The following is a 26,161-nucleotide window of genomic DNA, read 5'->3' as shown; positions in this document are numbered from 1 at the left end:
GACTGCGCGAGCTGATTGGCTATTGCAAGACACCATCGTCCACGTACATCCCAGAACTCGGAAGTGGGATCTAGATATACACCAAGTTTTCAAAAGCAGCCAGTTCTGTATCAATTAAGGATGCCCACTAGGTTGGTTCCATCCAAGGGGCAGTGGCAGTGGCAGACACAACTACTAGATGATCACGCTACATTCACTCACTCGTTGCACGGATCGCCCCAATGCAGCAGTGCACTACGTCAGGAACTTTCTGATTACGATGAATTGATCCACCCGGAGGAGACAGAGCTTACGCTACTGTTGCGAATCACTGCGCTGAAATCGACTACATCAAGTGCGCATTTCACTGATCCTTCCCAGATAGACCTTTCTACACAAACTAATTCTGAACCGAACCCTCAACCGAAATATCACAACTGTTTCGATCATTACACCTACCAAAATCCTTTAACACTTGCGCATCCGCCAAACATGTCGGGTCGTCGTGGTCATGAAGGTAAGCCTTTCCCCTCTACAATTTCCAGAACTATCCTAATCAAGACAGACAAAGACAGTCCGCAAGTATCACGAGTAACACGCCCTAGAGGCTATGTAGCGAACTCTGGTCAGACCTTCGATGAACTCGAGGAGGTGGTCGTCGCCGATTCGGAAAGCTCGACACTGAGCCCGGTCAGCCCTCCCTCGCACCCTGAACAAGAGATCGAGCGCGCTCCGCAGCCGACTCACGCCCCTTCTCCAAAACCACAACGAGATGCACGCGAAGCGAGTGTTGATAGCCAAGACGGGTATCATACACCTTCGGAGTTCCCTGGGGAAGAGCGCGAACCTGCTGCTAGCCCCCAAGAGCAACCTACACGCCCTTATGGTAGGCAAACAACCAGCCCTTCGCCACCCGAGCTGCAGTCTCGTCCGGGTACCAACACAGCTCCTCCACTATCTGGTCAGGAAGAGCGTAGCTTGGTCGCCATTCCCCAAGACCAGACCGCACGGCTTCATGAAGCGCGGGGACCGATTGCCAATAACCGAGGAGAAGTACATGCGACTACCGTTCGCCCACCGCCTGAACACCCCTCTCCTGTCGAGCTCAGCCCTAGTGGTAGTCGTCGTGAGGGTCAATCATACCAAGATGTCGTCGTGCGAGAGCCACCCCTAGGCTCCACCGATGCACCTATTACCATTCCACGAGCAGATACCGAGCACACATTCAAGACAAGCAAAGTCATGCAGTTCCTAGCAGCGTATGGAAGCGCACAACAAAGGCCAAACCTCATCGTTGACTTCAGTACACCACTTGGTCAGAGGCAGATGCTGGCTCTCATTCAAGATTTCGCTTCTTGGTGGGCTTCCAATGGCGGTTGCATAAAGCGCGGAAATCTTGGTCTCGAAATGCCTGACCTTGCTGGGCTCTTGTTCCCGCAATATGATGGCTTGACAACGATGATTATGTCTAAGCAATCTACACATGTACCACAACCCATCCGGCAACGTCTCGACGAGGTGTTTTGGGAAGGCATGCTCTTTTGGTTTCGTACTTCCGAGTACGCGGTGGACCCAAAACAGGTCTTGGGGGACAAATGTGGTTTGACTGCGCATGGCAAAGCTCTGTCAGGATGGAGGATTTGCTTAGTCCAGAAAGTCTTCCCCAACGTAGTCCTAGTTACTTGGGGCCGGACTTCTCAAGGCCATGATCTAGACAAGATACACCCTTGGAACCGTTGGCAATTCATGCGACTACTTCCATTTGACCGTCGAGGTTGGCCCGAAGATGTTTCAAGGAAACATAGCCCCCATGACAATATCCTCATGCATCCAAAGGAAGATGAAGGCTGGTCAGTCCAGGAGTTGAAGACACATTGCAACTTCAATGTACTTGTTGCTAACGAAGTCATACCCACTCAGGGTTTCATATTCGCAGGATATCTCACAGACGACAGTCTTGGTATGGTTAAGTGGGTTCGCAATGCCGCTTTTGTTGGGCTTGCCGAGCTTAAGTACATGCCTCCAACCCCATTGGGAGTCGACGAGGGTGCAGTACGGCGAGGTTTGGAGAATAACCACTATCCGCGGCAGCAACCAACAGGCTCTATCAAGCCAAAGCTGTTCCCTGCAGCGTACCGAATGCCAGCACCTCCCCCGTACGTCCCAGCACCAGGAGGAGAAGTGTTTGCCTTCCAAGATGCACCGTCATCTCCCCAGATCCCTACTGGTCCTCGTGGGACTGGTGGCGGTAGGCCTCGCGATCGTCCCGCACGTGGTCCTGGAAGGCAACGTAGTCGGTCGCGAAGTCCACTACCTCGTGAACGTCGAGCTGACCGAAACGGAGACTATGCTCGAGGTTACCCTGGTAGATCAGCGCAACCTGATCAACCCAATCATCAGCAAGAAGGCCACGACCGCCCTGCCGACACGCGTCTCGGCGACAATATCAACCGTCCTGTCTTCATGCCAGTGAACAACGTGATGCAAGATGGAAGATATCAGCCTCACGTTATCCATAACCATGCGTCGCGCGATCACGACGACAACCGCAACCCCGAGCGTGAGAACCACGAGGACGATCGTGGCCGTGACAGAGCTGAACAGGGTGGCGCGTACCAGCATCCTGAGCGGCGCGATCACGACCACGACCAGGACCGCCGTCCCGAGCGTGAACACTACGAGGACGATGGTGGTCGTGGCAGGCATGAGCAGGGTGGTGAGTACCAGAACGGGGATTTACTCAACTATGGTTGAGAGTACAAGAGGCCTCTCGTACGAAGAAGCGTCTTTGTTACTCTGGCATCCGAACCGAAGCGCGTATATGGGTCGATGTTGGTATCTCATCTCAAGAGGTATTCTGGATGTACCTTACGCTGAGCTTCAATTGAAGAAATGGGCTTGTTACCACCGAGATATAAAGCGAGGCCTTGTTCATTGTAAATGATGTAGAACAATGAAGTGTGGGATTCTTGATGGCGCGATGTGTTTTGTTGAAGCTTTTGTTATCGACGTTCCTTGACGACCGAGGGACGAGACGATGTCCGCGTGGTTCTTTGTGTGATTTCCTGACGGCAAGACCCTACGTTAAGTGACCTCATTGTTCAAAAGGCAGTATATGCGAGCTTTAACAGGAGTATCGCAGCGTGATAGCCTCAGTCAATGCTCGCTGTTCGTACGACAACTACGTTGACGATGGTGGATCAAGCCTAATTGCTGCGGCCGCAACAAGGGCCGACAGCTGTCGGGTGCTGATGACAACGAAATTGTAGGTCACGCCGCATCTCGCGTCGTGGTCCTCATTGATTCGCGAAGGCTGTAACACAGGATAAGTGAAGTCTTCAGACTCTGCTGGCGCGGCGGACTCGGGTCACGAAAGTCCCAATAAAGAGGTGTTCTCGTGTGCTTGTGTCAAAACATGTCGCTTGCGACGAGAACTGAGGCGCAGAGGAATGGATAACCATCTGAAGAACGATGGACTGTGCGATAGCCGTTTCGATTTTGATATAATAAGAGGAAAAGGGAGTCGAGGGGCGTAGGGGCGAGAACTCCGAGATGATCGCCTGAAGCTAACCCGAAGACGAGGCGCACGGTGACACTAAGCACATGTCATGACATCACTCAGAGTCTTACAATGACCATGCCCAGGTGTTCTCTTTCTTCAATTTTACGATCGAGGTTACATGCACATCAATTTGATTACATTAATTATCTGCGACTATATAAGATAGTGTGAACGTGTTGAGTCAGGTCGTAACAGCGACGTGCTACAAAATTAATGCCTGAGACATGTTACTCCTCCCGGAACCAAGCATCCTGAACAACATCTTTCGCTGATGCCCTGGCGGAGGGCTCCATCCGTAGCATGCTTCCGATGAGTGCGCCGACACGCAAAATGTCTTCTCGGCTCATATCCTCGCGCCTTTCCCCATCAAAGTACATCTCCTCTAACCATTCTTGAAGCGAGCAAGTGGGGTCGCTCTCATCCAATGTTTTTTTCATGGCATGCCAATCCATCTTCCAACTATCCGGCAAATCGTCGCTGACTGCCTCGAGCATTTGCTGGACAAGGCCTGCAGGCGTTATCATGAAGCTGTCAAACGGCGGCTGTCCGACAATGAGCTCGAAAAGCTTGATAAGTTATTAGCCTTCCATCGAATTATCTTGGGGCTAATATTGCCAAAGCCGAACTCACCAAACAACCCATACTCCAAAGATCAACACGATAATCCACTTTATCTTTGAAGATAATCTCCGGGGCGCGAACGGGAAGTGGGGTACGCCGGGCGCCAGGACACTCGTCGCGTGAGAAAGACTGACCAAAATCAATGATCTTGATCGAATTGGAGGGCGACTTGACATTGATGGGGTAAGAAGTAGGTCTGACGAGATATCGAGGCATGTTAGGTCCTATTGGCTGGCCATCTCTTCTTTGAACGGTGCCTGTTTCGGGTCGTCCGAGTTTCTGGAGGAAGTGTTCTTCTCGCAAGGCTTGCAGCGAAGGAATCGTGAATGCTAGGTTCCGAGTGTGCAGATCTAGAGACGATGAGCAGAGTTAATTTGAATCCTTGCATCATACTCTACCTGCATGCGCTATTCCTCGCTCGTGAAGGTAGCACAAACCAAGCAAAGCTTGTTTCGCAATGGTTTTTGCAAGCTTTCCGGGCAGCCTTTCCATGGAGTGCGCGTCGAGGTAATCGGCCACACTTGGTCCTAACAACTCTAGCACTAAGCACTCATGCGTTCCATTTGGACCACTGATATGGAAAGAATCTATCATTCTCATGAGATACTGATAGCCAGGCTGATGCGATTGCGCTGCCGCTATCGTACGCAAGACTGCAGTCTCTCGATCCTTATGGTTTGTCTCAGATACCGATATCTTCAAAGCAACGTACGTTTGACTTCTAATAGCACATCAGCTCAAGTTTTTTGATGTTGCGCAGAAAGCGGAACCTGACATCGCGCGCAGCCCAGACAGTCGAGTAACCACCCCAGCCTAATTTGTGCAGGACTTTGTATCTGCCATTGCTCAAACGATCGCCCAGGTGAACGGGGTGATAGCCACCGCTTTTGTAACGATGCAAAGGCTCGGCATCAATATCGCAACCATGTGTGGACCAGTCCATTGATGGACCAGGCTGAGAAGGACGCGCAAGCGTAGATGAAAGTGAACGTCCAGGCGCGAGTGCTGCCCAGGGCGATTTGTCTACCAGCCATTTCTGAGCTGATATTGTGTGAACTCGAACGCTTGTCCTAGCGGCATTCATGTTTTCGCTCACACGCTTGCATTGAGGTGTGGAAGATGTCTAGCTACCTAGGTACTCTATGGTGGGGTGGAGATCAGACCCTTGAGAAGGGACCCGTGGACGCCAAGAAATTACGGTGCCGGGCCGCAAGTTGAGCCTGCGCGCGTTTCGAGCCACCCAAACATCCTAATCATCCCAACTCCTACGCGCCATAAATCCAGCAACATGTACCCAATTTAAAAAGCAATCGCGGCAACCGATTCGCGCGAAAAGGTTTCGAGTCATACTGAACGTCTGGAATAAGCTCACGATCGCACCTCCTACCCGTGATCGCTCCTGCTGCGCCGCGCCTCCAACACACATAAAAACAGACAAGACTCGTCTGGGGTTCAGACTACTATTCACATCCAACAATGTAACTAAGCTTAACACAAACTCTCGCCACGACCTTGATGCGGCTTGAAAAAGTCGCGAATCGACATTCTCATAGACTCTGGAGTCCTTTCCGCGACTGCCTGCACACATGGCTCTTCCTGAGCCCACCCGAGGCTCTGCACTTCACACGCCGAGGATTCACTCTGAGCCGCTGGAGACTCGACTAATTTACGAGATTTCCTTTCACTCAGCTCATGGTCTTCCCGCTTCCGCTTAGTGCCACTGGGGCGATGAGGCAAGCCTTCACACGGTTCGGTCGGCTTTGGAGATGGCGTGTCTCTCTTGTTGTACTCTAGCGCTAATTGTCGCAGACCATCTTTGAAGTCTTGAGCCTGTTGCGACATTGGTACGGAGTGTTTAACACCTTGCTCTGCCATGGCTTCGACGCTATCGTCGATGCTTACAACGCTAAATGCTTGCTCGATATCATCTGGCATACTCGCCGATGGCGTCATGTCACGATCAGCGACCTGGCAGTCCTCATCTCCATACTCGCTCGGCCTCTTCCAATCATGCGACGGTTTTGCTGTGATCGCTAGAAGTGCTGGGGTTAAGTCGCCCACATCGCACATGCTTTCCTCCATGCGCCACAGTTCCGCATCACTCTGAGCATGAGAATGAGATGACGCTGGCGAAGACGGACGATTTCTGTGACCACCATTACGATGCGGGGAATTCCGGGCCCGATGTCGTGTATGACGCTGCCTTTGTGACCGTGAAGGAGAGTAATGGCTAGAGTGTTCCCTATCTCGCCCGCTTGTTCGTTCCTGGCGTCGATGTCTTCTATCCCGAGACTTTGAGCGAGCGCGTGGCTCTCGGCGTCTGGGCACTGAAGCATCTGTTTCGTGTGGGCGGCCATGTCGAAATTCCTTAACTCGGCCTGCACCCACCCATACGCGGTCGAGTTCTTTCTGAACTTTGAGCCAAGCGTTAGTCCATCTCTCTTTACCCAATTTGATCGTATCTTCGAGCTTCTGGCGCTGACGTTGGTTGCCTTTCAGCGCCTTTTGCACCTGCTCTTGTTCCTCAAAAAGCTCTCTAAGAAGGTCTCTTTGCTCGCGTGTTGCCTTTCCATTCCTCCTCACTTCCTCTTTTGTGACCTCAATGAAATGCTCCAGCTCTTTGTTCCAGGACTGCATTCTTGTTTCATTCTGGGAACAAAGCTTTTCTCCCTCATCAATCTGATCAGGAAGAGCCCAGTATGCGTGAGTAATGCACAAGGCCTTGTGTATATTGTCTGCTAGCGATTCAGAAAGCAACAAAGCCGTACCATGCTTTCGGCTATCGCGGAAATCTACAAGCTCTGCTGGCCCATCGATTAATCGCAACTGTTCCTTGCCAGGTACTGTCCATCTGTCATAGATCCGTTCTCGTTGATTGGTGAAGTAACTAGGATCATATTTGGACCAGAAGATATCGTCCATGTTGGGGATTTGGATGTTTGATGATGGCGATGATGGCATGATGGCAGTGAGCAAGATGATATAGACCTGAACAAAGGAAGTTTATAGCGCCACATATAGCAGTTCATGAAACGTAGTATGAGTACAATAAAGAGATATACTTCTTTCATTAAGACCATTCAGGCTTGGTAGTCCTCGACACTTGGCATTACTATCAACGAGTTCACATGACGTTCACAGATGCTTGATGCGAATCAATGAGGCCGTGCCTCGGCGGCCAACCTACTGCAGGGCCAACGTAATTGCCTCCATAATTCACTGAGGGCAGGGCAGGCCTAAGGCCTGCCTCTATTTCATCAGAGCCTCCTATGGAATTACGATCGTTACCGCCCCATTGGCACAACCAACTCAACCAGACCGGACATTTCTTGATCCCAAGTGCGTACACGAGAGGGGTCAACTCTCATCATGCCTAGAACGAATCGACTGGCAGACGCGCCCGCAAGCGACTACCACCCGTATCAAACGCGCTCTGATCACGGCTCTGATCCAGGGGACGATCAACATAACGACGGTGTGCCAGCCCCTAGGCATGACAACGATCGCGACAGGAACCAATACCGTCGAGGTCGCTCCAGGAATAATGGTAGGCTATACGAACATGACGATCCAGACAAGTCCCCTCGTCGGAGTCGCTCGCCTCAACGATCACCCCTTCGAGATCAACGTCGAAATCATCGTAGCCGATCTCGCAGTGAGCACCAAGAACGAAGTCACAGGTCTCGTAGTCGACGCCCAAGGCACAGAAATCATAGCCGGGGACGAGAACATACGGATAGATCTCGTGGTCGACGGCGGGACATAAGGCATAGATATCATAGTCGACGACGAGAACGTACGGAAACATCTCGTAGGCGACATGAAGACTATGATAGAAGGGATTATCGAGCCCCCAGCCTTGAGCGTGGCCGAGAGCGAGAAAGGCGCGAGGAACCATCTCGCTCTCCCCATCATGAGCCCTCGTGGAGACGGCGACATCGAAAACGATCTCCCAGTACCGGCTTTACCATCTATGACAACCGGGCAATGAAAAGGCACTGGTTCAACTCCGGGTACGGAGAAATTCCAGAGAAGCCATACGACGACTTGACCAAGCACTTTTACACTTCCGATATGGTTTCGATCCGATTCTGCGACTTCTCTTCTGACGATCAAGCGATAATTGGACAAAAGTTTACACCGTCTTCGCAAGGCATGATCAACGTCAAAGAAGATGTGCCTTTCATCATCAAACGAGTAGAGCCCGGCTATTTCCTTGGTTGGGCTGCTCACACCAGCGGTGGCCGCGGGTTAAAAGAAACGCCTTCGATACCGAAGTCGGAGTACGCGAAGTACATGGGGATCGCTACTGAAGGCCATTCGAATGGATCTCTCGGGAATGACAGTCCGCACAGCCTACTCGAAGTGAGGCCATTGACGCAATCAAGAAATCTCAAGCCGAAGACCCATGTCTTCGCGGGCGAGTTGATAAAGGTCACTCTCCCACCGAGACCTCATTACTGGGGCCAGCTTGATCCTGAGTATTATTGGCCGTTGCAACTCCTGAGCGATTTCCTCATAGCATCTCCTGGATCTGCTGCCGCGAGGCTCGATTCCATCCCAAGAAACGCTGGATTGGACGTCGATGCGTTAAAACAGCTGCGGACCGCGGACGACTCCCTAGACGCACACATGAAAGCTGGTCTTGCATATCTCGATGCTCTACACAAGCCAAGGCCATCCAATGACGACACGGACGCAGATTCTCGTCCGCCTAGGGCTCAGACAGCACCGAATGGCCGCGATCCACCCCGCACCGGGCGCCCCGTTGCTACAGACGTTCGCCCGACAGCGCCGCAAGATCAGCCTCGACAACCACCAACGAGGACTACGAACGCGCCGAGGGACCCAAGACCCCAACCACCCACAGGGCCGAGGTTAAAGCGCTCGCGCGACGGTGATGATCCTTTGGCGCCGAATGTCACCCGTCGACGGCGGAACTATTAGAGCGCTTGGCAGAGTCCTCGAGGCGATGTGGGAGGAGCCGTGGGGGGTATCCGTCTGCACTAGTCTCCAGTTCACAGTGAGCAGCGCATCACGCCAACCTAGGAAAGAACTGAACACCCTAGAGCCTACGTTGACGTTGGGTCACCCACTTTGCAGATTCTTGTCTTGATGTAGTCTGCAGGCCTGTTCAGTTTTTTCCTTGTATGAGGTGGCATTGTGCTCAAGAAACAAAGCGGGGAGGAATGTGCCCAATGAGCAAAACGGGGCGGGCTGATCATCCAAAGAAGGCAAACTCTTTGTAGACAGATGCTCAAGCGATTCGGAGTAAAAAGAAGCGGGCTTTCTTTTGTTGCAAGGCATGGGAGGCGGAAAAGTTCTTTGCTGTTCGCCGCCGTCTTCATCGGTAAAGTTTGATGAGATCAACACTTCATGGACGATGCGGCGCTCTAGACCTAGGGTCGGCTTTGTAATACGTCTCGATTAGCCAACACAGTTAATGTGTGTATACAAAATGACATTATGTTGTATATGTGTCCATGCGTGAGGATGAAGCGACGGTGGATAGCATTTTGCGTGAGAGGCAATAGCTTGCCGAAAAGGAGTTGAGTGCTTGCCGTAGAGAAGAGAGCAAGCATCAAGCTGCAAGCAATCTGATAGACATGGGATGGAAGCTGCGAGCCATCAAATGAGGCGAGGTAGCGAAGGTTAAAGGTGGAAGGGTGCCCAAGCGACGATGCAGCTCCTTGCCCGCCAAGACCCCCGGAGATTGCCGGCGCCGATCATCACAACTCAAGGAAGCATCGCTCGTGAACTTCGACAACTGCGCCAGCTTCTCCTCTACGGGCCGTACAGCATGCCCCGTGTAGTCGCTCGTCACCTTCCCGTCGCTTCCGTTTAGACTATAGACTTCCGTTCACACTAGTGCGTCTACAGCTCCACCGCTTCCGCCAGCCACAGTCGCGCGCATTCGATGGGTATTTGCTCGTCATGCCTGGGAGGGCGAAGGACTTCTGAGTCTGATGTAAGTCCTTATGGATAGGATATTGAGCTATACAAGTACTGACGCTCCTTCACAGAACTCGGACGCCTCGCATCTGCTCGGAGACCAGTACCAGCCCAACTATGGAACCGCCAGCAGCACCCACAACGCGCCCCAGCCAGACCCAGAGGAGCTTCGACGTCAGCGAGAGAACCTGGAGCGAATCTGCGCTGAGACGAACGAGTGAGTAGTGCCTTCCTCATCTACGAACGTTCCTTCCTGCACAGGAGTCTGCACCTTCCCACGAAGGCGCCCGTTCCTTCCTGCACAGGAGCCCGTACCTTCTAAATTACAGGCCACAGAGTCCCTTAGACGTTCTCCATCTCCATTACGACATGGCGCTGATCCTATCCAGGCAACTAATCCCCGTCTCCCAACCGAGCGCCCTCCCCGAAGTCACCGAACAGCCCTCCAAAAACGACGAATACGCACATCTCTTCAACGAGCGCTTCAAGTCGATACGAAGCCAGCGCCCGTCGTCCGCCGGTAACGACGATGACGACGAAACAACATGGCTCGAGAATGCCATGGGCAACCAGGGCGAGGATGAGCTGGAGCAGATCAAGCCAGCCAAGGGGAAGCTGACGATTCAGTTCGGTCAGCGGTAGACACCTACACCGAGGGTTTTGAGGACAGCGATATCCTGCGACCCTGTACGGGTTCTCTAGCTGAGGCTATACGTACATTTTCATTGTTTGTCGCATTCTGCATTGCATCAGCGCCTTTACGGATACCCATAATCTTTTCCTTTTGTTATTCCTACGCCTCGAAACGGGGTCGTTTACGTACGTCTTTTAAGTAGCATAATCATGTCTGCATCGAACGTCTTCTCGTTTCCTTTCGTTCATGCGTGTCAAGAGTCGGTCCGGCAATGCCATTATACGAAGCCCGTTCTTCTTCATTACTCATTTGATGCAATTGGTTTCTACATACATGCTCCTACGATAGTACTTCGCTATCCTAGGCGAATGCCAAGCCGGTCAGACGAAGCCAACCAATGCCGACTCGCTACCCATGTGAATGGACTGGTGAAAGTCCCGACAACTCTGTCTATCGCTGAAGATCTATCAAAGCAAGACATGCAAAAGCTATCACCGCTCAGGCCAATGCAACACCATCACCGCCATAACCTACCCTAGACAGCCTTAAACAGCAAGTCAGGAGGACCAGTCGCAGGCTTCTCGTCACTCACACCCAACTCCGCAAGCATACTGCCAGCGCGCTCATCCATCAACTTGGCCAACTCCTCCCGAAACTTCTCGTCGATGAAGTCAAGACGCAACTTCAAGCCCGGCTGCACCATGCGCTGCTTCTCCGGATCGAGCTTTTTGAACGTCTTCTTGCCCCAGACCAACGCGGCGCTCTCCATGGCGTTGAAGAGGGCCTTGTTATCGTCCCCGTCCATGGTCTCGGCGTTGAGATACTTGGTTGCCATCTGCTCTACGAAAGCGCCAACGGTGCATTCGTTGGCAGCCCGGTCAGCCTCGTTCTTCGTTGTGTCAGCTTTCTCGTGGTCGATCACAGCTCTATACTTGTTACTTACGCTCTGCTCAGCCAAGGAAGCCACGGTCTCCTCTCCAGTTGTCTCGCCTGTCTGTTCCAGTCCCATCTTCTCACGGAGATGCTTCTGGATGTACTTGTACGTCTCGCCCTGTGGCCTTGGTACACCACCTCGCTTGATGATATCGGGGATCCTCGAGGCAGGGTTCGACAGGACGGGGTTCTGGCGACTCAACAATGGCTCGTCGTAGGGTCCGATGGCAGCATCGTAGAGGTTTGGATCGCCCTTGTACTCGCCGCCTAGGTAGCCGTTTGACCGACCGCCGCTGCGCACACTGCTGTCGACCGGGTCAGAGTGCGGGGACGGCGGATCCTGATAAGTTGGAGCGGTGGTTGATCGTCGAGTCGCGCGTGTGGCAGGTGGTGTCCGGGTAGCGGTAGCGAGGGCGCTCTCGGCGAAGGTGAGTTCAGTTTTGCGCTTCTTGCTCGGTGTAGGTGAGTGATCGTCTGGCTCGAAGTCGTCTTCGGAAGAAAGTTCGTCGACCTCACTGTCAAGAACGACAGGCTTCTTCCTGATCGAGCGCTTCTTCGCTGACGACTTCTGTGCAGACGCAGTAGTCTCCTTCGGCGCGGGCTCGACTTCTTTCTCCTCTTCCTTGACCTCATCTTCTTTCTTCTCTTCGCTCTCACGTACGGGTGTGCTGCTCGCCACCGGCCTACGCCTCACCGTCCTACCCGCAGGAGTAGTACCAGCGCCAACCCCAGCCGCACCCGGCGTCGCCATATTACCATGAAGAAGACCTTTGTTATTCTTAACCCGCTTCTCGTAGCACGGCTGGCAGACCTGGAACGTACAACCAGGACAACGGCGCATAGTATCCATATTCCGCTGATCGCACTCAGTGCACTTGGCTGTGTGGACAGTCACCCGGCTAAACAGCGTCTCGTCGACAGTGCAGGGCTGGATTGCCGATGATGCTCCTGGAGTGCGGGGCGCGCGTGTGGGGAACGGGCTGCTGGATGAACGTGGGGTGTTGGGGAGGAGGGGGCGGTTACGTCGGCCTGGTGTGGACGGTGCGGGTGAGGGCGCTGGTGCGGGTGTTGTGACAGTTGGAACCTTAGCGCGGTGGCCTGGATCTGGACCTGGTGTCGCTGGAGGATCCATGGCGCCACGTGGTGAGCCTTGCTCTGGTTGCTCTGGTGGGGGTGGGGGTGGGTCGGCTGCTGTGTCGCTCATGTTGTTTAGTCGCCTTGTCCTTGCGGAGAATGAGTCTGCGAAAGATTGGATCGCAGTACTTTGAACTGCTGGTGTGGACGCTGGAAGAAAAGCTGATGGTGAGGGATATATACTTTCGAAGATCTGAGACTGAAAAAGGGTCTCAGTAGTCGCCTGAGACTTTCTCGGTGACTTGCCGCTCGGACCGTTATATCCTGATTCAAATCCGCAAGAGGGGAGGTTGGTTCAGAAAGGGTATTGATCGCAATAGGTGTGGACGGTAGAAAGTAAACGTGAAAAAGACGCCACTTCTGATCAATCTGATAGAAGTTGGTGCTTTACGCTCGGACTAACGCGGGGCACAATGACGCGAGATCCAGGCGCCAGAGTTGTAGAAATCGAACCGGAATGGAATGTCGGATCCGGGGCGAGCGGGTTCAAACGGGGGTGACTGAGGGTTATGGGTGGCGAGATCCGAGGGATCGAGGGGTAAATGTTGCTCGTTCGACAAAGGATTCACTGACTGGGATTGGGACTGTTTGGGGCCTTGGGCGTGACCTTAGGTGTGGCTTTGGGATAGACGGATAGAGACGGGTGGAGAGTGGAATGTATGTACAAGTACAGGTGCAAAGAGCAGAAAGAAGACAACCACCACAACCACCACCAAGCTATATACAATCCTTCCGACGCGCTACGTGAAGAGAAGAATAAGAGATAGCCAGCCGACTCACATACACGACGGAAGCGGACTGCAAAACGAACAACAAGCGGGAGGCGAACGAAGGACCAGTCATTGTTGATTATGTGAAGAGGAAATAGTTCTTTATAGAACGTGTGACATGTCATATCTGTCACAAGTGGTATTGGAGTCATGGAGTGTTGCGTAGCATTCACGTCCAGGGATCGAAGGGAGCTGCGTGCGTTGGTGGTACGGTGGCAGGTGCAGTGGGGAGATGGTGACAAACGGTGGGGATGGGAGTTGGGGCTCGGGTTACTGGATGGGGTAATCGTGGTCGTTGCAAGGCGTAAGCGGGGATGACATTGTTGGTTGTACGTAGTGAGCTCTGGATTTTGCGTCTTTGATCTGTGGGTGGAGTTTTGTGACTTTGCAGTGGTTCGTGGTGCACTTGGATGTCTCGAAGTGATGAGCCATTCACAGCTTCCGCAACCTAACCAATAGGCATATGGGGAAAGATTCCGAATAGTAAGCGTCGCTGCGATGAGATACTGGAGTTTCTTTGGAGTCTTTGTATATGTGTTGGGTGGGGTAAGGTACGGTCGCCAAAAGACCCTGGGCCGGGTCGCTGTTGGATGGCCGTGGTCGTTGGATGGCCCCATCTTTGCCATGCGAACGTGCGGATCCTGCGGGCCGATCTCGCAGTGGATCTAGATCTGTTGGATGTCGTGCCACATTGCATAATCGATGGCTTTCCGATGCTACCCTGGTACTGACAGAAGCGTGCTTGACGTCTGGACCAGACTTCGGAACCGAGGATGCAGATGTGCTCGGTGGATCGCAGCAGCATCAGCGACACTTCTGAGCGCTGTGAACAGTCAGTTTCGCTATATCAAACGCGGTGTCGTAGTCATGACGTGGCGACGAAAGCTCGGTACAGCATTCTCCCAGACCAACGGCGTGAGGCTCCTGCTAGTCACTAGTGAGGCTCTCGTGATGACTAGCAAAGCTGCTAGAGGACTGGGCGGTGTGCTTGTCTGATAAGAAAGCTAGATCAAACGCTAGAAGTGGATGCCGTTGATGGTATTCAAGTCGACGTGTCGTGCATTGCGGATCTACAGAAAGCATGCACGGTACCTGAGGAAGTGCAGCCTCGCTTACCCAATCCGGCGCAGAAGGAACTCGCATCTTGCAGATGTGACACCTGCAAGGAGCCGCATCGTCCATCAAGTCCAACCCCGCTATGGGCCGTGAACCATTTTCCCGAATCTCTTTTGCCGCCTCGAGCGCCGACGGTCGCTCTGCCGCCATGGCTGTTGTGTTGGGTGCTTGCTTCTGCCTAGAGCGGGGTCTCGCCGCTTGATGACGGCTCTAGAGAAATTTGGGGGTGTGCGGCCTCACCGGCGACTCTCTTGGAAAATGCAGCGCTATATATACATCGTTGCCGCTTCTTCAGCAGCGGCGGCACCGGAGTGTCGCCGTACGCTGTACGCCGCATCAAGCAGATAGCTGGAGACGGCGGTGAGTGGACTGCATGGTGATTGCAGTAGACCTAGCAGCGGGCACTAGCCACACCGACTAGGCTAACAAGGGCGCGCAGCTTCTTCAGTTCGGAATGCGCAAAGCGCGACAACCAAACATCGCGCGTCCATCAACAGACCGCCAAAATCATCAAGCGCGCGTGACAGTCGTCTGCGCTGAAGTTTGCGCCGCGCAATCGTATAACTCTGGAGGCTGTCGCAAAGTACGCGTCGCGGGCTGTTCGAAACCCAGGCCTTAAGCGAAGACGACCCTGCCTATCACGACAGCATACTCATACTCGAACCCTCCTGGCTGAGCTCGCCGGGTATTCTTAAGCGGAGAAGAGCGTTGTGGCGGTGCGGCTGAAGACCATATCACCAAATCAAAAGCTTGGGGCTGCAGCCTCTGCCTCCTCGCAGCGGCCGGATTCGCACACCACCAAGCGCCTTCCTCTCGGCGACCTGCCCTTGCCAGTTCGAGACCTGGTGTGCGACCTACTCCCAGGCCTCCAACAACCGTGTGAGACGATAAAGTCGCCTCCCACGACCTTGCACAGACCGTGTATCTGTGCGCAGCCATAAGTGTCTAAGACAGACGCTACGAGAACAGGAACATCAACGAAGAAACGAGCTCACGATCACGACTACGACAATGGATCAGCCAGAACCCGCGACACCGCTTTACCCGGCCATGGCCCTCCTCAACTACATGCATGCGCCCACCGTCGGCTTCTACTACATGGGAGCTTGCGCATTCAGCTTGTGCATATTGCAAAAACCACGATTAGTATCAGCAAAGAGGCGGTGGAGCATACTGATCGCCATGCTCACAATACTGGTCGCATACATCACAGAGGTACTCTACTACTTCAGCCGGTCAATGGGCGATTGGGACTACGAGGCACCACAACCTGCAGCAATCCGCTGCTTAGGATCTATACTGGTCTGGAGCCCGCTCGCATACATACTCTGGTCGAGTAAGGCGTTACGGTGGCACGCCTACTTTGGCGCGTTTGTCCTGCAATTCGCTTTCGAGACTACGACATGCCTGATAACGGCATTTTCCATCCCGGAGAAGGGTCGGGAGAAGAATGCGCCTTTCGTGATTGACTGCGTCAGGGCGTTGGCTTCGCTCATATTGCTTCTTGACGCCTTCATCATTCTGGTCACCAAGCAGGCGGTGGTCAGCACGGACGAGGAACGCCAGTCTCTGCTAGGAAAGCAAGCGAATGGTTCATCAACACCCAACGGCGCCGCTGGATATGGCACCATACCTACTGGAACGTCGAGCGACGATGAGGAAGCACCGCCGAAAGATGACGACAAGGATATCAAAGAGCAACAGGCAAAGCGTCTCGAAGAGGAGGGTGGCTGGTTCGGATATCTCAAGGGTTTCGCCGTGTTCTTGCCTTACCTATTCCCGAGAGACGACTGGAAAGTCATGACATGCCTGGGTCTACGACTCATTCATATGCTGACAGAGCGTGTTCTGAACTTGCTTACTCCTCGCCAAATCGGTATCATCACCAACAAACTACAGCACTCTTATGAGACCCAGAGTGGCGTCATGCCGTGGAGGGATATTGGCCTCTGGATCTTGTTCTCATACATCAACAGCTATGCTGGGCTCGGCATAATCGATGGCATCGCGAACTTAGTCATCTCGAACTCCGCGTATCGGCGCATCACCTTGCTCGCATATGAGCATGTCCTCGGTCTATCCATGGACTTCCACACCTCGAAAGACTCCGGGGAGGTTCTGAAAGCTGTTGAACAAGCGTCATCTCTAAACTCGCTCATCGAGATGGTTCTCTTCGACATTGCGCCCATTCTGTTGGACCTCTTCGTAGCCATGTACTACGTAACGCACTTGTTCGACGCTTACATGGCCTTCATCATCCTCTTCATGGGCGCAGCATACATCGTAATCGGATTCTACTTCACGACGCTCTCTCAGCCGAAGCGAAGAGACTATGTCGAAAAGCAGCGTACTGAAAGCTCTACGGTCAATGAGACTGTCCACAACTGGCAGACGGTCGCTTACTTCAACCGGTTGGTGTTTGAACACAAGCGCTATGCCGAGAACATCATGAACACCATCTCCGCTCAATACGCATACTACTTCCGATCTATGGGTGGCCATGCGGCACAGGACGTTCTGACAACTCTCGGGTTCGCCGGTGCTTGCGTCTTTGGTATGTCGCAGATTGTCACTGGCCGCAAGCCAGTCGGCAATCTTGTCACTCTGATCATGTACTGGCACACAATGACATCTCCCCTATACGTTCTCTCATACAGCTATCGCCACATCTCCAGCTCGCTTATTGATGCTGAGCGCCTTCTGCAGCTACTTAATACTAAACCTACAGTTGCCGACCAAGACGGTGCAAGAGACATTGTGGTTTCCGCGGGTGAAGTCGAGTTCAAGGACGTCGACTTCCACTACGACGAGCGTAAACCCATTATCAAGGGCGTGAATCTGAAGGCGGAAGGCGGACAGACCATCGCCTTCGTTGGTGAGACAGGAGGCGGCAAGTCGACAATGCTGAAATTGCTGTTCCGCTTTTACGACGTGACCGGCGGCTCAATCATGATCGATGGTCAAGATCTACGTTCAGTCACGCAAGCCAGTCTCAGGAATGCTCTCGGTCTTGTGCCGCAAGACCCTGTCCTCTTCAACCAGACCATCCGACAAAATATTCGCTACGCCAAACTCGACGCAACGGACAAGGAGATCGAAGATGCCTGCGCCGCTGCTGCCATTCACGACGACATCGTTGGCTTCCCCGACGGCTACAACTCCAAGGTTGGCGAACGTGGTGTTCGTCTCTCAGGCGGTCAACTCCAGCGCATAGCCATTGCGCGCGTACTCCTCAAGAATCCCAAGATTGTCATGCTCGACGAAGCTACCTCAGCAATCGACTCTTCTATTGAGGCGCTCATTCAGCAAGCATTCCGCAAACTGAGCCAAGGTCGCACGACCTTCGTCATTGCGCATCGCCTCAGCACGATCGCTGATGCGGATCAAATTCTGGTCGTGGAGAAGGGCGAGATCATTGAGCGCGGCACGCATCAAGAGCTGCTGAAGAATGAAGCTGGCAAGTATTCAGAGCTTTGGTCGAAGCAGACTGCAGGGCACTTGTCGAAGACGCCGTCGAAAGAGGACGTGAAGAAGGATGTGACCACAAAGGAGACCGAAGACACGGTGACCGAAGACAAGGACACCGAAAACAAGAAGACCAAGCAAACAGATGAGGCAACAGCAACGGCCGTAGAAAGGAAAAGCGATAATGAGGACACGACAACGAAGCGTAAATGAGCATAGCTTGCTGTCTAGGGAGGAACGTAATTAGGGCTTTCGGCCACGTAGCATCGCGATACAGCAACGCGAATCGCATTAATCACAACACACACATCAGAAAAGATTCCCAACGTCATCACGTAAAACTCGTCCGCTTGCTTCTGCAGTTTGCGACCTCATGATCCGTATACATTCCTGCTGCCTTGAAGCCACTCAGCCAACGCGGGACAACAATCCCGCCAGCCAGTCGCAAATGTGCCCTAAACAGGTGGGCGTTCTCGGGAAGACAACATGCCGACTCTGGCGCACGGACTTTTGCGGACCAGCTACGCGCAATCGAAACGATGCATGTGCGGGCGAGCAGCTGAATGTTTAAGACAGCTTGCTGAACCTCAATTCTCTCTTCTTACGATATATCATCTGTGTTGGGTTACTACTTGGCATTACAGTACCACGCCGCTCAACAACCCCCGTCGTGGCGCAGACACAACTTCCTTACGTCATCCATTACCGAAACACCTTGATTCGCCGCTTCGCCACATCCACGCAGGTCGAGCGACCCAAACAGTCGATCCCTTTCGAACATCTGCAACCGCGCCCCTTGCGCAGAATTCCTCTTATGGCGGTGCCGAAACGCTTTTTGCTGCTTGCGGCTGCGGCGTGGACGTGGTTTAGTCAGCGGTATGCGCCTGCTGTCGCCGTTTCGCAGGGCTACATCAAGAACACCATTGCGCTTTTCGCAATCGCAGTCTTCGTTCAACTGGCATGGTCCATCGTTGTCTACCCACTCTTTTTAAGTCCGTTGCGACATTTACCTTCGCCGCCAGACAGCCATTTCCTGCTCGGCCACTTCCGACGCATCTACAAGGACCCGACGGGCGAGCCGCAGCGGGATTGGATTGACAATGTGCCAAATGATGGCGTGTTGTATTATCGTTGGTTGTTCAACGAGCCGAGGATTCTGGTGACGAATCCGAAGGCGATTGGCGAGGTGTTGGTGACGAGGAGCTATGAGTTTGTTAAGCCGGGGAGGTTGAGGAAGGGATTGGGGAGGTTGTTGGGCGTGGGGATTCTGTTGGCGGAGGGGGATGAACATAAGGTGCGTATAGATGATGGAATTCGAGAAGATGATTGCTAATGTGTATATGAAAACAGCGCCAGAGAAAGGCACTTATGCCTGCGTTCAACTTCCGACACGTCAAGGACTTGTACCCGATTTTCTGGAGTAAATCCCAGGAGTTCACGGACAAGCTGGCTGAAACTATCAAGAGCAGCACTGATGGGTCATCCGTAGTCGAAATTGGTCATTGGGCTTCCCGCGCCACTCTCGACATCATCGGTGTCGCAGGAATGGGCAAAGACTTCGATGCCATCAGCAACCCGTCCAACGAACTCAACGAGACCTACCGCAAGATCTTCGCCGGCGCTCGTGGTGCTCAACTCATCCAAGTATTGCTGAATCTGCTCCCCCACTGGGTCGCCGTCAATCTCCCCTTGGCGCGCAACGACATAATCGGCAACGCCGTCGACACCATCAAAAAGGTCGCCAGAGACCTCATCCACGACAAGCGCGAGAAGCTGCAATCCGGCGAGGCAAAAGGCATGGACATCTTAAGCGTAGCCATGGAATCCGGTGGTTTCAGCGACGAAGACCTCGTAAACCAACTCATGACGTTCCTCGCCGCCGGCCACGAAACAACCGCTTCAGCCATGTCATGGGCCGTATACCTGCTGTGCCAAAACCCTGATGTGCAAACGCGGCTACGACAGGAGATACGCACCGAGCTACCCGAAGCACTACAACCAGGTGGCCAGATCTCTTCGACGGAGATAGATCGTTTACCGTACCTGAACGCCGTCCTCCAAGAAACAATGCGCATCTACCCCCCCGTCCCCCTCACCCTCCGCGAAACCGCCCACGACACCACCATCCAAAACCACTTCGTCCCCGCGGGCACAACCGTCGTAATCTGCCCGTGGGCCATCAACACGTCCACCCATCTCTGGGGTCCCGATGCCCGCTCCTTCAACCCCGACCGCTGGATGCAGCCCGGTACTGCCAATACCGGCGGCGCGGAGTCGAACTATGCCATTACGACGTTTTTGCATGGGCCAAGGAGCTGTATTGGCATGCAGTTTGCCAAAGCGGAGTTTGCTTGTCTTGTGGCGAGTCTTGTGGGCAGGTTTGAGATGCAGTTTGAGGTCGAGGGGCATGTGGCGGGGATTCAGGGGGGGATTACGGCGAGGCCTAAGGGGGGGTTGAGGGTTAGGTTGAGGGATGTTGAGGAGAAAATAGAGAAGGCGTAGATGGGTTGTAGATGCTGTTGTTGGTCATGCATGAGGATGCCAGACTTTGATGTCGTCGGAACGCGCATTTGGAAGTTCATGTAATACCGTATATGTCCTATGTCGTGTTTTTGGATTAAGATGTTTTGAACGACCTTTTGCCACTATCATCATTGTAACTATCCCGACCGACTTGACGCCAACATCTGATGGTATAGATTGGTCCTTTCACATCGTGAGACTGTTGATCAGTGTGCAGTCTCGAAGCGATGGAATGTAGAGGTCAACCCCCAGAGGGACGGATGAGTTATCTGTTAGCACTGCTGGTGTTGTAAGACGAAGGAACTCCTTATCGTCTCGCGGTATACTCTATGCCGACATTGGTGGAGTACTTCATAAAGCTTGCATTGAGGTTACAGAGGTCTCCTGGTGGAAGGATTGAGGCCGGCACGGGCTAGAATGGACGCAGCAGTAGTCCGGGTGGAAGGTGTTGCCTGGAGCTTCTTCTCAGGTTGCCCAGGCGGCCAATCACGTGTTAATTGACGTATCTAGGTAGACTCTAGGAGGTTGTACCCAGAAGCCACGAGACTCATCCGGGGTGTTGATGTAGTAGCGCGCCTAGTGTCGAGTAGGGATGGAATATAGAGTAGCCGGGGTATTCCAAATTTGGTTCGCGTCCCCTGTAGGCGCTTGGTCCAGCTGCCACACGACGAACGTCTGGTCCTTTCCTCATATTAGATGATCTTGCCTCTCTTGCGAGAACAACGTGGGGTATTCGAACACCTTCGCCGACCAGCAAGGGCCATCCTAGACGTTCGCTGCGAGACGAGCCGCCGGTGGGGGTGGGAGCGCGCGCTATTGGGCACTGAACCGTCGACCATACCTGGAGTAACAACCCGTTTTGGAAAGGCTGCAATCTCCGAGTTACTGCATCATGTACAGAAAATCAAGGTAATCTTAATGATCATGGAAACAGTTTAGCGTGCCATACTTCGTGGCTGTCCAAGGTTTTCGTTGGGCGAAGTCGGCGGCATGCGATCGAGGCAGAATGCCGCTTCTGGACTCTGATTGGTCAAGCCCTTGGCGAAGAACGTACCACATTCGCATGTCCTACAAGGTCTGCATAGGCTATGACAGGCCTTGCATCGAACGCAATACATCCTTTGTCGCCCTGAACATTAGTCTACACCTGTTTTTGGTAACACAGATCTTGGGACGGCGGCCTGGACGTTGGGGGTAAACCGTTGACGCATGCAGTCGTCTTCACGATAAGACAATATAACGTTGAAAGCTGTTGGAAGCTGGATCCAACTGTGAACCTCGATTTTGTCATGATTGGCGCGGGACACGTAGTGCGTCCGTTCCGATATGCAGATAATATGCGGGAGCCCTGGAGCGCTATGGCAAGCAAGATCGACCCAAAAGGGTAAAGTCGCTATGCGCAAGGCTTGTAGCGACGACGAAAAGAGCAGGATGAATGAGCGTCAAGCGGTACGTATCGCCAGTACATGCAACTTAGTTAGTCGCCCACTACCGAACTGTAGCGAGATGAGAGAAGTACTGGGTTGGTTGCCCAGCATATCCAAAAGTGCTGTCTCGCGATATCATTGGTCGAACCGGTGCTTTACATGTGTTCCGGCTATGCACACAAATTCAACTGCAGCCCAATACATCCAAAGTGCGGCTTTTAGACATGCCTTCTGTCGTAAGTCATGTACGAACCATGTCCGAGTGGTCCTGCTGACAACACGTCGAGCTGGCTCATTGGTCGTCGAGCTGAACGTATGCCCCTCAGGTGTCCACCTAACCGCGTCTTTCAGCCCGAGGGAGGAGCGGTAGTACACGAGTGATAACCTGTCGTATGTCACGAGCGCTTAAACCTACTCGCCGTGGTAGGGCTTCGGTCGCAGCATACTCAAGAACCTTGGGTAGCCCCATACGCTCTTGAGCCTCTCGTCTGGTCGACCCGCGCTCTCCTTCGCACGAACACACATCGGGTGGTGAGTCACCAAGTCTGAATAACGATACGGAGAGCGGATGGCGGAGAAGAATCGTGGTGGAGTCGAGCCTTGAAGACGTATGAAGGCGATCGGCCGCTATTCAGGCCACTTAGCGTTCGCCACGTAAGTCGACTCTTCTAACCTTCCTTCCTGGCTCTTGAGACTGTTGCAACCTACTACGACCACTGTATAGCTTAGCTGACCTCGAAAGCATTTTTCTCAACTGGAAGAACGAGAAAGAACATCGTGCAGCCCGCACGAAAAGCACGATGGAACACACGGAACACGACAGATCGCCCACGAGAACAGATGATCATCAGAGCGACACCGACAAAGTGGGCGAAGTACTCGCAGACCACTTCGCATACCCACCTGATCAACGCATCGGTTCACGCACCTTTCCTTCGATAATCCAGAACGCACACATATCTGCGCCGCATGAGCTCGGCCACACAGGGGAATCGATCGACCGTAGGCCATGCGGGTTGCTGTCAGGATAGCTCTACGGACGAACGAACATGTCGTGGTGTCCATAGGCAACGCAAGCCAGGTCAAAGACGTGGAAGAAAGAGTACACAAGATGACAGAGTGAGTGCAGGCCGACCAGCTGACACTATGGGATAGGCAACTAAGACCGGGGCATTATCGGCACTACCCGCTCACACCATCCGAGTGAGCCCTAGCGTCGTCACGTGTCTGCCAAGCTGCGAAATTTACCCCACCAGCCGTCCTCCGACACAACAACACCACCGAATCCGACCCTCCGCCCGCTTCATCTCACGATGGTCGACCTTGCTGCATGGCGCAAATTCTTCACCCGAACACCCGACCAGCCTTCCCTGACTGAGTGGAAAGCGCCGTACTGTCTCTCGCCGGGCCGTGCAACATGAGCTCTCCACTTCTATTCGCGGCTACGCGACGGTCACGGATTGGACAGCTTCAGCCCCCAATTCAAGCACAGCGGCTACGATCACCACAATCCAGGACGCAACCAATCATATGAACTGGAAATGGTCATTGCATCATTAAATACTGAGAATCTCAGGAATAGAAAGAAGCGACTGTAAGAGGTAACGCCCGGCCTTCCCTGTTCCGTATGCCATCGCTCAATGCCAGCTCTGCGTGCATCATTCCGCCTCTGGACCCAAAAAATGAATGGTCTCAAACTGAAAGAAAATACCGAAGCGGTATACATGAAACGAAACCGCAGACGCCCGCGCCATGACCGCTGTAACCTCAGTAGACTGCTTGCAGTCTACGGTTGCGCTCGCAAGACAGCTCATTGATCTCTCCATCCAGACTGCGAATCATCTCCATCGACTTCTCGATCGAAGCACCGAACTTGTGAGGCTCGCGCTGCCAGCGCCCGATGCGGTCCACCTCAGCGGCACGGCGGCGCATCTTGGTATTGATCTTCTCACAGAGCTTGCAGTATGTTCCCGTAGGAATTGTCTGCATGATGAGCTTCATGCCACACGTCTCGCCGATTCGGTACTCCTTGGCGCAGTGCTGTCGGAAGTGGCCCCACTTCCAGTCGCCGCAGACGAACCTGTGTTGGTCGTAGAAGCACATGTTTCAGGCTGGAAGAGCTTGGACGTCTGATGTTCGGTAACACGTTAGTCTTGTTCACGAACCGCTTGGATACCAGCACTCGAACACCTACCTGTTACTGCTGGTTCAAACACTGGACCTTTTTGATAGGGCCAGCGATCGCGTTCCTGGAAGTGGGTCAGCTCAGGGGTCACCTCAACCTTGAGCCTCAAAGACACATACAGAATGGTTGGATGGTAGGAGGGCTTTGGCAAAGACGGCTATGGTCTATACCCAAGAGAGGTGTTGTTGGTCAAGCCCGGTGTTGCAAAAGATGGCTGAGGGTCAGAGTCTATGGTCAATGACTGGAAGAGATCTTTGGACTGAGTGTGAAGAGACTGATATTCTGGCAGCAGCGTACCGCTATTTATCCTTCGAAACGAACTCCTCTCGCCGGCCTCGCCCGCCATCCATCGAACCCGAGCCCGCTTCGCTGTCAGGCCATAAATTGATGCCGTGGCCTATCCTTTCATCGACGTGGTAGCACCCCACCCGGTTCCATCCAACGATATCGCTACGATTCACGGATCCCTCTTACTCTGACGCTAGAGTAATGCGGAGACGGGCTGAAATGATACCCTAGGCCGTGCCGGCGTTTCCAGCTGCAGACAGTTATCACATTTGCTAGGGGATCAACGTGTCGTGGCTTCCTCAACCACGTAACCCTTTGTTCCAGATGCGAAAATCCCGCATGTTCCTTGTCAAGACGCCTTAGTTGGCGCTTGGGGTCGTTATGGTGTGTCCTTGTCGAGCAATCCGGGCCTCTCATGCCATATGAGATGGAGCATTCGTGAACCGAGATACGATCACGTGCTGCTTGGTGTATGCCGAGTTACAGTCCGGTTCAAGAATATTTTCCTGGGTCCAGTAAGCGATTGGCCAATGGCTCCCGCTATTGGTACCTCAGTGGAAATGCCACCAGGCAATACACGGGCCAACCTTGAGAGTCTCTAGGTTCCACTCCCTTCACCTCGAGCTATGGTCAACCGTTACAAGATGCACTGACCGGGCCCTGGAGAATAAGCAGTATCGTCGCCTGCGGTTGGGCATCGCTGCCTCCTTACGCACTAGTACGCCATGTGGTCACGGTACTTCGGGCATTTCTCATTTCCTACGCTACATGCTCGACCCCAAATTTTCCGTTTGTGGTCACGCTAATCAACCTGTGTAGCATCACTGAGCTTCACCGATGGTGCTCGGCTGTTTTTTGCGTCCACTAGAGATCCTCACCTTTACCGCTTGGCTGACACACAACATGCCGGTCTTTCCACTATGGACTCGAAACGCTGTTGGCCAGTCACCTTATCTTGTTCTGCTGCAGACATGCGTCTTCGCCTTCGCACCTGGTCACCCAGCATCGCCACTGGGACGGAACGCTAGCAACATCCGCATGCATGTTGCATAGCACGGACTGGGTCCTTCATTCAGCTGATCGATATCCCCACTCAACGGCTGACTATGCCCGTGGCCGGTCCGTTGTTGACTGACTAGGCCCTGCACGCTGACAGGCATTCCTATCCTAGATAACAGGATGGCGTGAAGTTAATGCGGAACCCAAGCCGCCATCGCATATCACGGTAATCATCTGGGCCCCCGGACACACACTAGAACCAGCCAAAGCATGCCCCATCGGAGATCCTCTGACGTGGCGAGCGGTATATGGTTGAGCAAAGGAGAAGCCGTATCCCTGGCGTTGTCTCGCCATCTGTCATAGCTTTTACGAACACATCCGCGTTGGCTCGCCTGCCTTTCCGCTCATACTCAGCGAGGGATGCCTCCACCGGGCCTATGGGAAGGTTTTCTTCACTAGAACCGTCTTTACCGGTGAGCCCAAAAGGATGGCAAACAAGGCTTGAGCTATATTGTGTAGTCAATGCAGTGGCAACATGATGCAGTGTGCTTTCGTAAGTCGACTCAATCAGTC

General features: G+C 53.3%; 4 protein-coding genes across 4 annotated transcripts; 3 read left to right on the top strand and 1 right to left on the bottom strand.

Moving 5' to 3' along the window:
• Positions 1–490: 490 nt before the first annotated feature.
• On the top strand, positions 491–2,733 carry J4E78_006868 (uncharacterized protein; the record flags this gene model as incomplete). Its single annotated transcript, XM_049367478.1, has 4 exons — positions 491–496; positions 610–2,135; positions 2,197–2,344; positions 2,380–2,733. The coding sequence occupies 4 exons, from the start codon at positions 491–493 to the stop codon at positions 2,731–2,733; spliced, it is 2,034 nt and encodes a 677-aa protein (XP_049221225.1).
• A 7,229-nt stretch (positions 2,734–9,962) lies between these two features.
• Positions 9,963–10,756, top strand: J4E78_006867 (uncharacterized protein; the record flags this gene model as incomplete). Its single annotated transcript, XM_049367477.1, has 3 exons — positions 9,963–9,971; positions 10,186–10,331; positions 10,504–10,756. The coding sequence occupies 3 exons, from the start codon at positions 9,963–9,965 to the stop codon at positions 10,754–10,756; spliced, it is 408 nt and encodes a 135-aa protein (XP_049221224.1).
• Positions 10,757–11,283: 527 nt separating this feature from the next.
• On the bottom strand, positions 11,284–12,522 carry J4E78_006866 (uncharacterized protein; the record flags this gene model as incomplete). The annotated part of the gene is made up of 2 exons (XM_049367476.1): positions 11,284–12,449; positions 12,516–12,522. 2 exons carry the CDS (start codon positions 12,520–12,522, stop codon positions 11,284–11,286), a joined length of 1,173 nt encoding a protein of 390 aa, XP_049221223.1.
• A 3,190-nt stretch (positions 12,523–15,712) lies between these two features.
• Positions 15,713–20,668, top strand: J4E78_006865 (uncharacterized protein; the record flags this gene model as incomplete). The annotated part of the gene is made up of 3 exons (XM_049367475.1): positions 15,713–18,371; positions 18,811–19,460; positions 19,517–20,668. 3 exons carry the CDS (start codon positions 15,713–15,715, stop codon positions 20,666–20,668), a joined length of 4,461 nt encoding a protein of 1,486 aa, XP_049221222.1.
• Positions 20,669–26,161: the final 5,493 nt, after the last annotated feature.

The sequence above is a fragment of the Alternaria triticimaculans genome (genome assembly GCF_023758025.1).
Source record: "Alternaria triticimaculans strain BMP 0046 chromosome Unknown scaffold_9, whole genome shotgun sequence".
In the NCBI taxonomy this organism is placed as follows: domain Eukaryota; kingdom Fungi; phylum Ascomycota; class Dothideomycetes; order Pleosporales; family Pleosporaceae; genus Alternaria; species Alternaria triticimaculans.
Note: the sequence above shows the minus strand (reverse complement) of the source record. Positions and strands in the feature narration are given on the sequence as shown.